General features: G+C 40.8%; 2 protein-coding genes across 4 annotated transcripts in view; both read right to left on the reverse strand.

Annotated features, from left to right (window-relative positions):
* The window catches only part of LOC141331742 (uncharacterized), a 34,408-nt gene extending 24,883 nt beyond the window's left edge, over positions 1-9,525 (reverse strand). The window contains exon 1 of the mRNA XM_073836771.1: positions 9,438-9,525. Coding sequence (XP_073692872.1) covers positions 9,438-9,525 — 88 coding nt within the window. The remainder of the gene's footprint in view (positions 1-9,437) is intronic.
* The window catches only part of LOC141331460 (fucolectin-5-like), a 71,349-nt gene continuing 61,451 nt past the window's right edge, over positions 3,124-13,021 (reverse strand). The window contains exons 3-9 of one of the 3 annotated variants that reach the window (XM_073836509.1): positions 11,339-11,591; positions 9,690-11,222; positions 9,438-9,583; positions 4,166-4,254; positions 3,990-4,084; positions 3,270-3,924; positions 3,124-3,164 (exon numbers count right to left, since the gene is read on the reverse strand). In XM_073836509.1, the coding sequence (XP_073692610.1) occupies positions 11,045-11,222; positions 11,339-11,591 (431 nt within the window). In that variant the 3' untranslated portion in view covers positions 3,124-3,164; positions 3,270-3,924; positions 3,990-4,084; ... (1 more) ...; positions 9,438-9,583; positions 9,690-11,044. Of the gene's footprint in view, positions 3,165-3,269; positions 4,085-4,165; positions 4,255-9,437; positions 9,584-9,689; positions 11,223-11,338; positions 11,592-13,021 lie in introns of all 3 variants that reach the window. The other 2 variants (XM_073836510.1, XM_073836508.1) reach the window with 2 other exon arrangements.

Below are 13,021 nucleotides of genomic sequence, written 5' to 3' on the forward strand. Positions count from 1 at the left end.
ACAACATCAGAAACATCTGGACTGAACTGGACTGTTGCTAAGTGGTCCAAAGTTCTCTTTTCAGACAGAAGTAAATTGTGCATGTCATGTTGAAATCATGGTCCCAGAGTTTGGAGGAAAACTGGAGCAGCACAGAATCTAAGTTCCTTGAAGTCCAATGTGATGTTTCTAAAGTCAGTGATGATTTGGGGTGTCGTGCGGCCTGCTGGTGTTGGTCCACTGTATTTATCAATTCCAATGTAAATGCAACCATCTTCTAGGAGATTTTGGAGCATTTTATGCCTCCAACTGCTGACAAGCTTTATGAAGATGCTGATTTCCTTTTTAAGCAGGACTTTAGCACCTGCACACAGTGCCAAAACCAATTTCAAATGGTTTGCTGACTGTGCCTGATTGGCCAGCCAGCATGCCTGACCTGAACCCCATATAGAATTTATGGGATATTTTCAATAGAAACAGTCAATCCAATAATATACAGATGATCTGAAGGTTCAATAGTGCCTCAGCAGTGCCACAGGCTGATCATTTCAATGTTTACCGCATAGATGCTGTCAGTTGTGTTAAAGGAGCCCCAACAAAGTATTAAGTGCATAAGTGAACATACTCAAAAGAACTTGAATCTTTTTGTTTTATAAATCCTTTTTCTGGTTGATCTTGGGAAATATTTTAATATTTTTTGACTTTCATGAGCTGTAAGCGAAGAAAAACGAAGAAATAAGATGTGGTTTATTTGATAGTCTCTCTAACTTGGCCAATCTTAAAAAGCAATTCCATTTTCATCATCCAAAAGACTTTCACGTGAACTGATCAATTTAAAGCCCCACTAAGTAACTTTTTTTACCTTAAAATAATGTTTCCAAACTCATGTCGGTGGTTCATCAACTCATAACAGGGTGAAACGGCACTTTCGTATTCGCTTTGCGACCCTCTATCAGCCATAACAGCACTATGTAAGTTTGGGTCGTCGGGTCGCAGTTTGGATGCTCAAATACTAATACTACAAATGCGACTTGCTTTACGGTAGGCTTCACAACAGGTTTTCATACTTTTATAAAGTCATACAACATACTCTACCTTGTCACTGGACATCGTTATTTCCAAAGCCGGTCCTAGATAGCCTCCAAACAAATAATGTGCATGTGACACGACGGTAGGCTAAATTATTTATGACAGCGGTAATGGACAATTCCGCTTCTAACCTGTAGAGGGAGCATTGAGGGGAAAGTTACTTAGTGTTGCTTTAAGCAAAGGCACCAACCTTGATGTGGAGATGTCACATCAGCCTATCGATGCTCATGATTTGTTCTGGAGAAGCCAGCTGGCTGAATAAAACCAGACTCTGGACCCGCCGGCAGTTATGGAGTTTTGATGGAGAACACATCATGGAGAACACATCCACTCTCACAGAGATATAGACTATATAATAAACAAATCAGGACGTATAATTTAGCCCGGTTCTATGGGGGTGCTATGAAACCAATAGCACCCTCAGTTACCCCTGCTGAAATAAACAGCTAAAACCAGCCTAGGCTGGTTGGCTGGTCTTACCTGGTTTAAGCTGGAAGTAGCTGGTTTTAGCTGGTGGTTTCCCAGCCTGACCAGCTAAAACCAGCCAGCCAGTCTAGACTGGTTTTAGCTGTTTTTTTTTTTCACCAGGGACAGCTGTAATATTGGCATTTAACTGCAGATTTAGCAAACTATGTAGTGCGCCTTCTTGAGATCGGTATCCGTTTCAATGTGTTTTTGCTGCGATGAGTAGTAGCCAATCACGCACATATCTGTTGATTTCTTGAATCAGAGGTGTTAAAATCAGTGGAGTTTTTGTTAAGGTAACATTATTGTGTTCAGCACGAATCATCTCATTATAACAACTTAGATGCGACGTAAATAAAAGAGGTTCGAAGTTCAAACTTCACTGATTACAATGCATCTCTGTGAGATCATAATGAACTAAGATGAGTGACTTCTTTTTAATAATTATAACCGGACACCACACATTTATAGGTTATATATGTGGTTTAATTTAATTCTGGAGTCGAGCACGTTAAATGTCAATAACACTTGGACTTATGAGAGTGAATCCAGAATCAGGACCACTAGCTGTAGACAGACAAACACTGATTTGTTTTGGGAGTTTATGTATTTCTTCTCACATTTCTGTAGAGTTGTAGAGGCCACCTGCTGGACAATTGGTTAAATATCATGCATTGTTTACCATATTTATGACTTCATGTCATATTTCGATTAGTGTTAGTCCTTTCCTTTCTACTCTGTGCTCACACACTGTATTTTAACACAGCCAGATTGTAACTAAAGCTGTTATCATTTGCATTTTTTGTTTCTGTTGTCAGGCAAAGGCCCCTGAGTCATCACTTCCAAGCTGATTTATAACGTTGATGTCTTCTGACAAAATCATTGGATACATATAATAAAAACAACATCTGTGCTGTGATTTCGGCTACATATGTAAAATGATCACTCAGAAAGAAGTCAGTAGCGACAGAATGTCTTAATTATTTGTCTGTTTGTCTGACTACAAACCGAAAGAAGCAGGCCTATCTGTGTATTGTTTTCAGTCAGGGATGAATAAACCTAATCCCTTCTAAGGAAAATACAAATCTTGTTTGTTTAGAAAGTTGCTTACTTCGTCGAAATGTGCTTTTTTGAAGAAAATAGCCACTGAAGTGGTGCTTCCGTCAGTAGAAAGCAAAATAAAAAATAACATTTTAATACAAACATTTTCTAACCAACGGCTGTTGCACTATTGTCATTCCCCTCACAAGAACTTGTTCATCCCACCAACAGTGATTCAATTAAAAGTAGAAGTGAATCTACAGAAAAAAACAACATTAAAGTTTTATTACACCTGTGGGTTTTAAGAATGTGAATTCGACAACTTATTTTCATTATAATTATATATCTATTTTCTAATGCTTTATGTTAACATTACACATTTACAAGATGTTAAATAGTTTTAAACAGTAGCCTAACAGTGAAGCACAAGATCTATAAGAGTTTTTATTTTGTAAAACATAACATTATGGGAAAAAAGTTTTGTCAGATTTGCAATTAAAACCCCGAATCATTGTCACTAATGAATGTGAATTTAGTGTGTCAAAGCCATTGTTGATTTCCAGCGTGTTATTTACTATTACCACAACGACCTGTAAATAAAACACATTTGCATGTTAAATCACATAATAATTTTTAATCATTCCTATTTGTGCAGCTAATTAAAAAAATACTATATAGTTTGAGAACAGATTTACCTTTAGGGTTCACTTTCTGAATCACCTGTTTAGGGGTTTGAGACCAACGCAGTGTCACGTTTGCAAATCCTCTGTCAGCCAGAAGAGATGCCAACTAAATATAACATATGAAAACTAAAATAATCTGAGTGTGGTGACAAATTCAAATCTTAATGTCTAAAATAAGTTTCATAATATCAGTGTAAACCCTGATTAAAACACCATTATATTATTGATAAAGCAACCCTAGAGCAATATCGGGTTATTAGTAAAAGTTGTGTTACATGGAGTAATAAAAATGGGCAAAGATAAATAAATACACAATGATAAATAAATCTACAATGATATACAGTATATAGTATATGTAGCACTCATTTCATGTGTAAATCACAAAAATTCTAAATAAAAGTCCATTGTGGTAGAGGTTCAGATGAATGAAGGAAGAGGGCAGGTCGGTGGTAGAGAGAACCAGGCTTTATTCGCTCTTTTAAACAAAAAGAAACAATAATTGCGCCCACGGCGACTTTTCAAAAAGTAAATTTCTCTCCAACACAAAGTTCTGGACGTGGCTCTTTTCCTCAGCCTGACGAGGCACCTCCAGTCTCTCTCTTGCTGGTCTCTTACTATCTGGTCTCTCTCTTTGTTCTCCTTATAAGCAGTCTCTCCATGCCAATTACTGCAATCAAACACAGGTGTTAATAATTTGCACTTGACCTACTTACTCACCGCTTGTCTCCCAACCTTCTCTCCCGCTGCCAGCTCTGCCGGACCACGCCCCCCTTGCCACATCCATATTAAAGGCTTTCATTGTATTTCATTCCACAAGACTACAAAGTCTGTAAAAAAGCAAGAAACAAAACTAGAGCTGCTGGTACTTCACAGTAATAATGTAAGTTGAAGGTGTTGCTTTCTCTCACCTGTTTCAGAACATTTTCTGCTATTGAAGGGTCTGTCAAATCTCTGGAGTTAAACTGCATCTTCACAAATGATTTTCTTAAATCGGGACCTAAACAACGAAAACATTCAACTATTTAAATATGTGAATAAATTAACTTTTTGTTTAGGTCCTCCTACTGCCAGATTATCTGGAAAATTAATACACATCTGTCATCATGTGGCCCATATGTTTATGAACAATTTGAATGAGATTCATTCAAATTCAAACGGAAGTTTCTTTTTTGATCGATTATAAAAACAGCATCCAGCATTACATTCTTTTAAAGTGGCTTTCTAAGTACATCCAAATCAGTTAAACAAGGAACGTTACTGCCGTAAAATAGGCCTACAGTCTCCTGCTGGATTTACTGAAACTAATTTAATGCTTTGAAAAATATATTAGATCTGTGCAATAAATCTGCTGCCGTCCTTGACTGAATAACTTTAGTAACTTTACGAATCAATGCACATTTATTTCATATAGTGAAGACCTTATTTAATCTGTCAACATGTGTAACCCAAAGGTCGCGGGCTTAAGTCTCAGGTCCGGCAGGGATTGTAGGTTGTAGTGCTGCCAAAATGGCTGAAAAACTATAGGGAGAGTGGGGTGATTTGTGCCAAGGAGGAAGTAGCTCCACCCATTGTTTCTAGAAGAAATTGGTCATGTGACCACATACTTTTGAAGAGCCATCTAATTTACCCATCCCCTAAAGAAGAGAGACACGTTATCACGATCAGGTAGGAACAGACGAACAACCACGTAGTAAAAAACGAATATTTCATAAATCAAATAGGAACAGGCAGACACAGGAACATGGAGTGGAAACATCAGGATAACATCAAAGACCGACAAGAGTACTGGGGAAAAACACACACCTTAAATACACAGACTGATTACACATCCAGGTGGAGACAATGAAGGTGGAACCAAACACACACTGAACTGCGGGGGAGAATGGGAGAAACCAACATGAAAGTCCGGGGATGTGACATTACCTCCCCCTCCCGGAAGGCGTGTCCTCACGCCGACAAACAGGAAACAACAAACAGTCTTAGGAGGGGGTTTCGGCGGAGGACGGACTCCCGGGAGGAGGGCAAAAGATGGAGTCCAGAATGGTGACAGAAATGTCCAAGGAGGAGATGACAGAGGGAGGAGCCAAGGAGGTGACAGGAGGGGGCTGGAGCAGGAGGAGCCAGGTGGGACCCAGAACGCAGCCATGATGGAATGACACGGTGGAGCCGATGGAGGGAGGAGCCATGGTGGAGGAAGGGCCTGACGACTCCATGGGGCCGACCGACAGAGGCGGAGCAGGTGGTGGGAGAGCCCGAGGCAGAGACGGAAAGCCGAAGATCTTGGGTGACAACGCGGATCCGGAGGGCCAAGGCGGAACCCAAGGCTCTGGCGACCAAGGCGGAGATGGAGATCCGGAGATCCGCGGCGGAGCCGGAGCGACAGAGGGCTGAGGCTGTGCCCTCGGGAGGGAGGAGGTCCAATGAGCCGGTGGGACGGAGCGACGAGGCACAGCCGGAGGAGTATAGTCCAGAGGCGAAGGTGGGGCGACGACTGACCAGGGCGGAGCCGGAGAGGCGATGGAGCCCGGTGGAGCTGGTGGATCGACGGGCGACGTCGGAGACGAGGGAGCAGAGAGCCGGGGTGGAGCCACAGGGTCGGAGGGCCGAGGCGGGGTCCAGGACTCTGAGGCTGGAGGCGATGGTGAGGGATCCTCCAGCCATGACACCGATGGAGACTGGCAGACCCGCGGCGAACCCACCGCACAGATGGTGGGCTGAGGGTGAGCAAGGGGACAGACGGTTGACAACGGGGATTCAGGTAGGCTGGGCGGAACCAGCGGAGATTCAGGACTAGGCAGACGAGGGAGGGTGGGTGGGAAATCCAGGCAGATAGGCATTTCCATGACACAGTCAATTAAGTCCCCAGAGTGCTCTTGCTCACCCCCAGTGGTGGTGCAGTGGACGGGGCTCTCTACAGCCCTCTCTTGCTCCACGAAGCACTCCACCGTCGCGGATGTAATGGCCGGCTCAAGCACCTGATCAGCAGTTTTGACCCCTTCGGCACTCCATACTGCTGTCGCTCAGGGCTCGGGCTTTCCGTCTGTGAAGGGCTCATAATCCGCGGGTCGGGGTGGCTGGCTGGGCTCTGGGTCCGGAGTGGCACTGACGAGATTCTCCTTGGAGCAGGCGGGGAACTCGGGTCTGTTTCTCGCCAGTGTCCACTCCACAAACGCGACAAAATCGGCTCGAGGGCCGTCCTCGGACGACGGCGCTCTGCATGATGCGTTTAGGCTCGCGTCATAGAACGCACAGAGCGCGTCGTCCGGGTAGCTGGTGTTGTTAGCTACTAGCTGGAACATTGATGTGTAGCCCTCGAGCGGTAATTGCCCCTGCTTCAGCCGGAGGAGGATGAATTCTGGACGGAAGAAGGAATCCATGGATGAGACACAATGGAAACAAAAAGACTGGTAAAAAATACGCAAATCGCAAAAAATAAACTGTTTAGGTCGGTCTTTCTGTCACGATCAGGCACGAACAGACAGACAACGACGTAGTAAAAAACGAACATTTAATAAATCCAATAGGAACAGGCAGACACAGGAACATGGAGTGGAAACATCAGGATAACATCAAAGACCGACAAGAGTACTGGGGAAAAACACACACCTTAAATACACAGACTGATTACACATCCAGGTGGAGACAATGAAGGAGGAACCAAACACACACTGAACTGCGGGGGAGAATGGGAGAAACCAACATGAAAGTCTGGGGATGTGACACACGTGGCATGAGAGCTAAGCACATATTATGTTTTTTGCCTTTCAAAGGTACACAGTGAGTCTATATAGTTTGCATAATGTTAGCTCTAAACTGCTGGATCATGCTAGTATTTCAGAATTGTTGGGCTGGGGTGATTTGTGTCAAAGGAGCAGGGTTAAGTTGTGCCAGTGGGATGTTAAGTAGTAGTCCGGATCTAGACCATCTAGACTGCCCAACCATGTTCCCGGAGATCTACCTACCTGCAGATTTTAGTTTCAGTCCTGCTCCATCAGAGCTGCCTGTAATTAGCATGTGCTACCTAAAAGATTGATAAGCTGGATCAGGGGTGTTTGATTAGGATTGGAGCTGAACTGTGTAGGATGGTAGATCTCCAGGAACAGAGTTGTGCATCCCTGATCTAGACCTACATACCCACAGGGGATAACCATTTTTTTAAAAGGTCCCATATTGTACACATTTCTAGAGGTTTATTTTAGTTGTTGATGTCCTTAAGAATATATATTTGCGGTATAAGTGCCAAAATCCATCTCAATATATTTTTACAGCTCTTTTTTTAGGAACTCTGTCAAGGAGAGGTCGATTTTGGCCCATCTAAATAATATTCATGAGCCTCCCTTCTGATTGGCCTGTTGTTTTCTTAGTGACGCACAACCACAAGTAACTACAGTCATGTTTGCTGTAGCCTAGCCTGCTGTAGCTTGGTGATACTCAACAGGATGTTTCAGAATGATAATTAATGTTTTTTTTTTTTTTTTTTTCAAATACCGAATGCAGCTATGTAAGCTATGTAACTTTTGCTTTAGTATAGCCCCTTTCACACTGCGCACTGATTCCGGAAAATTAGCCAGAACCAAATGCCATAAAGGCAGTGTTGTAGAGATGATGCATGTTACTGTGCGACTCTTCACAATGAAAAAATATGTGCAAAGTGGAATGAAGCAGCGATCAGGGAGCTCCTCAAAATCAGCGCAGAAGCACAAAAAATGTATGCAGGCTGTGTGCATTTTACTGTGGACTGACTGTTTTGAAACTTATATGATAGTTACACAGCCCCTAGACCTCAGTTATCATGAAAAAAGCCAGGAAATTTCAGTTTCAGACAATATGGGACCTTTAAGTGGCCTCAGTCACAATGGGATGTTCAGAAATGTTCAGAAAAAGCCACTTTTTTCTCATGTTACATAATTAACAGACAGCATTTTGTTGACAGACAGCATTCCAATTATTCACAAATATCATATATCTGTAACGCCGTGCGGGGAATGAGGTGTCAGAGGGTCACTCGCAGGAGCCAGGAGCAAACAAACAAACAAACAAGGTTTTAATTTAAAAGAGACAGGCATCCAGGGAACCAAAGAACACAATAAAACATTAATACCGGACCAGGGGAAAACCGGAAACAAATGACTATTTAAAGAAAAAGGTAGTGGCAACTTAACAAGATAGGTGTACACAATCAAGGTAACTAGGGGGAAGTACAAATATGGGCATAATGGGAAATCAAGGCAAACTAAACCATAGGGGGAGACAAAGGAAGAAACCAAAACATAGGAACAATTGTGGAAAACACTAGGAAAACAGTGAAAAAAAGTCTATGATCCTGACAATATTGTGTATTTGAGTTTTTTTGTGTTTTCTGAAAAAAATTGAAAATATGACATGCCAATAGTTTAATATGGTAACGTACCCAAATAAACCTTACATGAGTAATTTTGTATTGAATCTGTCTTGATTTTATATAGCATTCCAGTTCATGACATTAAAATGTTCTTTTCTACTTAAATAATCACTGGCACAATTTACCCCGATGTATTCTCCCCAAAGGCACAACTTTTTTTCCTGAAAGCTATAATTCTGAATCTGTTTATTCCCAGAAATGCACCACATCCTGAAATATATATACATGCTTAAATTGGAGGGACTACTGTCATGGCTTCACTATAAAGTCACTTTGAGTAAAAACTGGCACAACTCACCCCACTCTCCCCTATTCGAAATTTGTACTTAAATATTACCAAATGCGTCTCTTGTGCAAGAGGCAAGTGCAACGGTGATAGATGTCCCTCTAGTAAATGAGTGAAATAATGTGTTCTGTGTGAACGGCTTAAAGGCCCGTTCACACCAAGCACGATAACTATGACTATAAAGATATCATTCTAAAAATAGTTTCTAAAAATCTCTTTTTCTGTAATATTTTTAATAACTAATAACACATATGGATTAATTTAACTGGATAGGCTAATAAAAAACATTGTAATGCAATGAGAATTACATTGTCATCGCATGTTGTGCAACGCTGATAAGGCTGCCTCCTTTAAGCACACAAAAAATTGGGTTTTTGTTTTTATTTTAAATTTGACAAAGCTTTTGACACCAAACCTCCAACTGCTCCTGATTTTTGGCAGACTATGTTTAAAGTAAGTTCCTAAAATGTAGTGCTCTTTAACAATGAATTACCTGCTATAGTTCCATAGACGCCAACTTCAGTAAGACTAAGAATCTTCCCATCTCCAGGAATATGAACAACCATATAACGTCCCTCCATCCCACCGCATGAGAAAGTGGCCGTAGCACCGTCCGCAAGAGTAGAAATCACACCACATCTACAGCCAGAAAAACAATTCACTGTTATCTGATTGTGTTCATTTATCACTTCACCCACAGAAACAAAAAAAAATAAAAAAATAAAAAAATAAAATAAATCCTCACACTGTGTTGCTGTAAACGTCAGGGAAGATTCCAATACGAATCACAGCCCCATCAAGCCTCCAAGCGAAGGTCTGTCTGTTAGTGATGGTGACCCTGTTCACATTGTATACTTTCAGCAGATCCACTCTCCACCACGGGTCAGTCTCATCGTAAGTGTGGGTCCAGGAGTTTAACGATCCATCAATAGCACGTTCAGGGTCAGAGCCTGCATAAGTTGATGACTGACTAGTTTGGCCCACTAGTGCTACATTCTCTGAAAAAAAAAAAAAGTTTAAGCAATAAAGACCAGTATACAGTCATCTACTTTAGCAGAAGACGTTTCCCAAACTAGTCTTAATTTCCAGGGGAAAACTGGAAACAAATGACTATTTAAAGAAAAAGGTAGTGGCAACTTAACAAGACAGGTGTACACAATCAAGGTAACTAGGGGGAAGTACAAATATGGGCATAAGGGGAAATCAAGGGAAACTAAACCATAGGGGGAGACAAAGGAAGAAACCAAAACATAGGAACAATTGGGGAAAACACTAGGAAAACAGTGAAAAAAGTCTATGATCCTGACAATATTGTGTATTTGAGTTTATTTTTGTGGTTTCTGAAAAAAATAGAAAATATGACATGCCAATAGTTTAATATGGTAAGGTACCCAAATAAACATTACATGAGTAATTTTGTATTGAATCTGTCTTGATTTTATATAGCATTCCAGTTCATGACATTAAAATGTTCTTTTCTACTTAAATAATCACTGGCACAATTTACCCCGATGTATTCTCCCCAAAGGCACAACTTTTTTCCTGAAAGCTATAATTCTGAATCTGTTTATTCCCAGGAATGCACCACATCCTGAAATATATATACACATGCTTAAATTGGAGGGACTACTGTCACTTTGAGTAAAAACTGGCACAACTCACCCCACTCTCCCCTATTCGAATTGTGTACTTAAATATTACCAAATGCATCTCTCTTGTGCAAGAGGCAAGTGCAACGGTGATAGATGTCCCTCTAGTAAATGAGCAAAATAATGCATTCTGTGTGAACGGCTTAAAGGCCCATTCACACCAAGCACGATAACTATGACTATAAAGATATCATTCTAAAAATCTCTTTTTCTGTAATATTTTTAATAACTAATAACACATATGGATTAATTTAACTGGATAGGCTAATAAAAAACATTATAATGCAATGAGAATTACATTGTCATCGCATGTTGTGCAACGCTGATAAGGCTGCCTCCTTTAAGCACACAAAACATTGGGTTTTTGTTTTTATTTTAAATTTGACAATGCTTTTGACACCAAACCTCCAGCTGCTCCTGAATTTTGGCAGACTATGTTTCAAGTAAGCTCCTAAAATGTAGTGCTCTTTAACAATGAATTCCCTGCTATAGTCCCATAGACGCCAACTTCAGTAAGACTAAGAATCTTCCCATCTCCAGGAATATGAACAACCATATAACGTCCCTCCATCCCACCGCATGAGAAAGTGGCTGTAGCACCGTCCGCAAGAGTAGAAATCACACCACATCTACAGCCAGAAAAACAATTCACTGTTATCTGATTGTGTTCATTTATCACTTCACCCACAGAAACCAAAAAAAAAACCAAAACAAAACCAAAAAATAAAATAAAAAAAATCCTCACACTGTGTTGCTGTAAACGTCAGGGAAGAATCCAATACGAATCACAGCCCCATCAAGCCTCCAAGCGAAGGTCTGTCTGTTAGTGATGGTGACCCTGTTCACATTGTATACTTTCAGCAGATCCACTCTCCACCACGGGTCAGTCTCTTCGTTAGTGTGGGTCCAGGAGTTTAACGATCCATCAATAGCATATTCAGGGACAGAGCCTGCATAAGTTGATGACTGACTAGTTTGGCCCACTAGTGCTACATTCTCTGAAAAAAAAAAAAAAAAGAAAGTTTAAGCAAAGACCAGAAGACGTTTCCCAAACTAGTCTTGATTACTCATCAGCAGCATCATGTCCACCACAGGATGTTACCCCCTTTTGTAATATTATTAGGAAATATGGGATTAGATTCCATTGTTATGCTGATGATACTCAACTATATATTTCAACAAGACCAGATGAAACTTCTAACTTATCAAAGCTAGAAGAGTGTGTTAAAAATGTAAAAGACTGGATGACCAATAGTTTTCTACTGTTAAATTCAGATAAGACTGAGATATTACTTATTGAACCAAAAAACAGTACACAGAATATCTTAAATTGCAATTTGCAACTAGACGGATGTACTGATATTTCCTCTATATTCAAAAATCTGGGTGTTTTATTAGACAGCAACCTGTCTTTTGAAAATATTTTTTCTCATGTTACGAGAACAGGATTCTTCCATCTTAGAAACATTGCCAAGCTATGGAACATGTTGGGTGTTCAAACTCCAAACTCCATTTGTTTCCCTGTTTCTGCCATGGGATTGCCATCCCGTGGTAATTAGGATTTACACAAAATTCAGTCTGATGAAGTAATCCTTATGAAACCAACACAATGTCCAGTCTCTCCTGTCTGCTTCATTATATTTAAGTAGCTCACATCCAGGACTTATTCTCGCTTTTCATATTATAATTGTCTATGTGAAGGCGCCACGCCAAAATAGACAGCCACATCACAGTAAACAAAGAAGAAAGACTTTTCGTCCAAGTTCATCTGTCCTTTCTGGAAGAAGATGCGTTGTCAGGAATAAAACTTACTTCAGATGATAAACATTATGTGAGACTGATGTTGCCTATGTAGCCTAATTGTTAGTTGTTACGGTGACAGAACGTGTACACATTTTACCAGTTAAGACTTTTACAAACTTATAATTCCTGACCACAGCAAGTGAAACATTAAAATGTTCAGTTGTGGCAAAAAGTTTTGAGAATAACATAAATATTGGAAATTGGAAAAGTTGCTGCTTAAGTTTTTATAATAGCAATTTGCATATACTCCAGAATGTTATGAAGAGTGATCAGATGAATTGCATAGTCCTTCTTTGCCATGAAAATGAACTTAATCCCGAAAAAAACTTTCCACTGCATTGTTAAGAAGGCTTCAGGGCATCCAAGAAAGTCCAGCAAACGCCAGGATGGTCTCCTAAAGAGGAATCAGCTGCGGGATCGGAGTGCCACCAGTGCAGAGCTTGCTCGGGAATGGCAGCAGGCAGGTGTGAGCGCATCTGAACACACAGTGAGGCCAAGACTTTTGGAAGATGGCCTGGTGTCAAGAAGGGCAGCAAAGAAGCCACTTCTCTCCAAAAAAACATCAGGGACAGATTGATCTTCTGCAAAAAGTATGGCGAATGGACTGCTGAGGACTGGGGCAAAG

Source organism: Garra rufa, chromosome 3 (genome assembly GCF_049309525.1).
Source record: "Garra rufa chromosome 3, GarRuf1.0, whole genome shotgun sequence".
In the NCBI taxonomy this organism is placed as follows: Eukaryota; Metazoa; Chordata; class Actinopteri; order Cypriniformes; family Cyprinidae; genus Garra; species Garra rufa.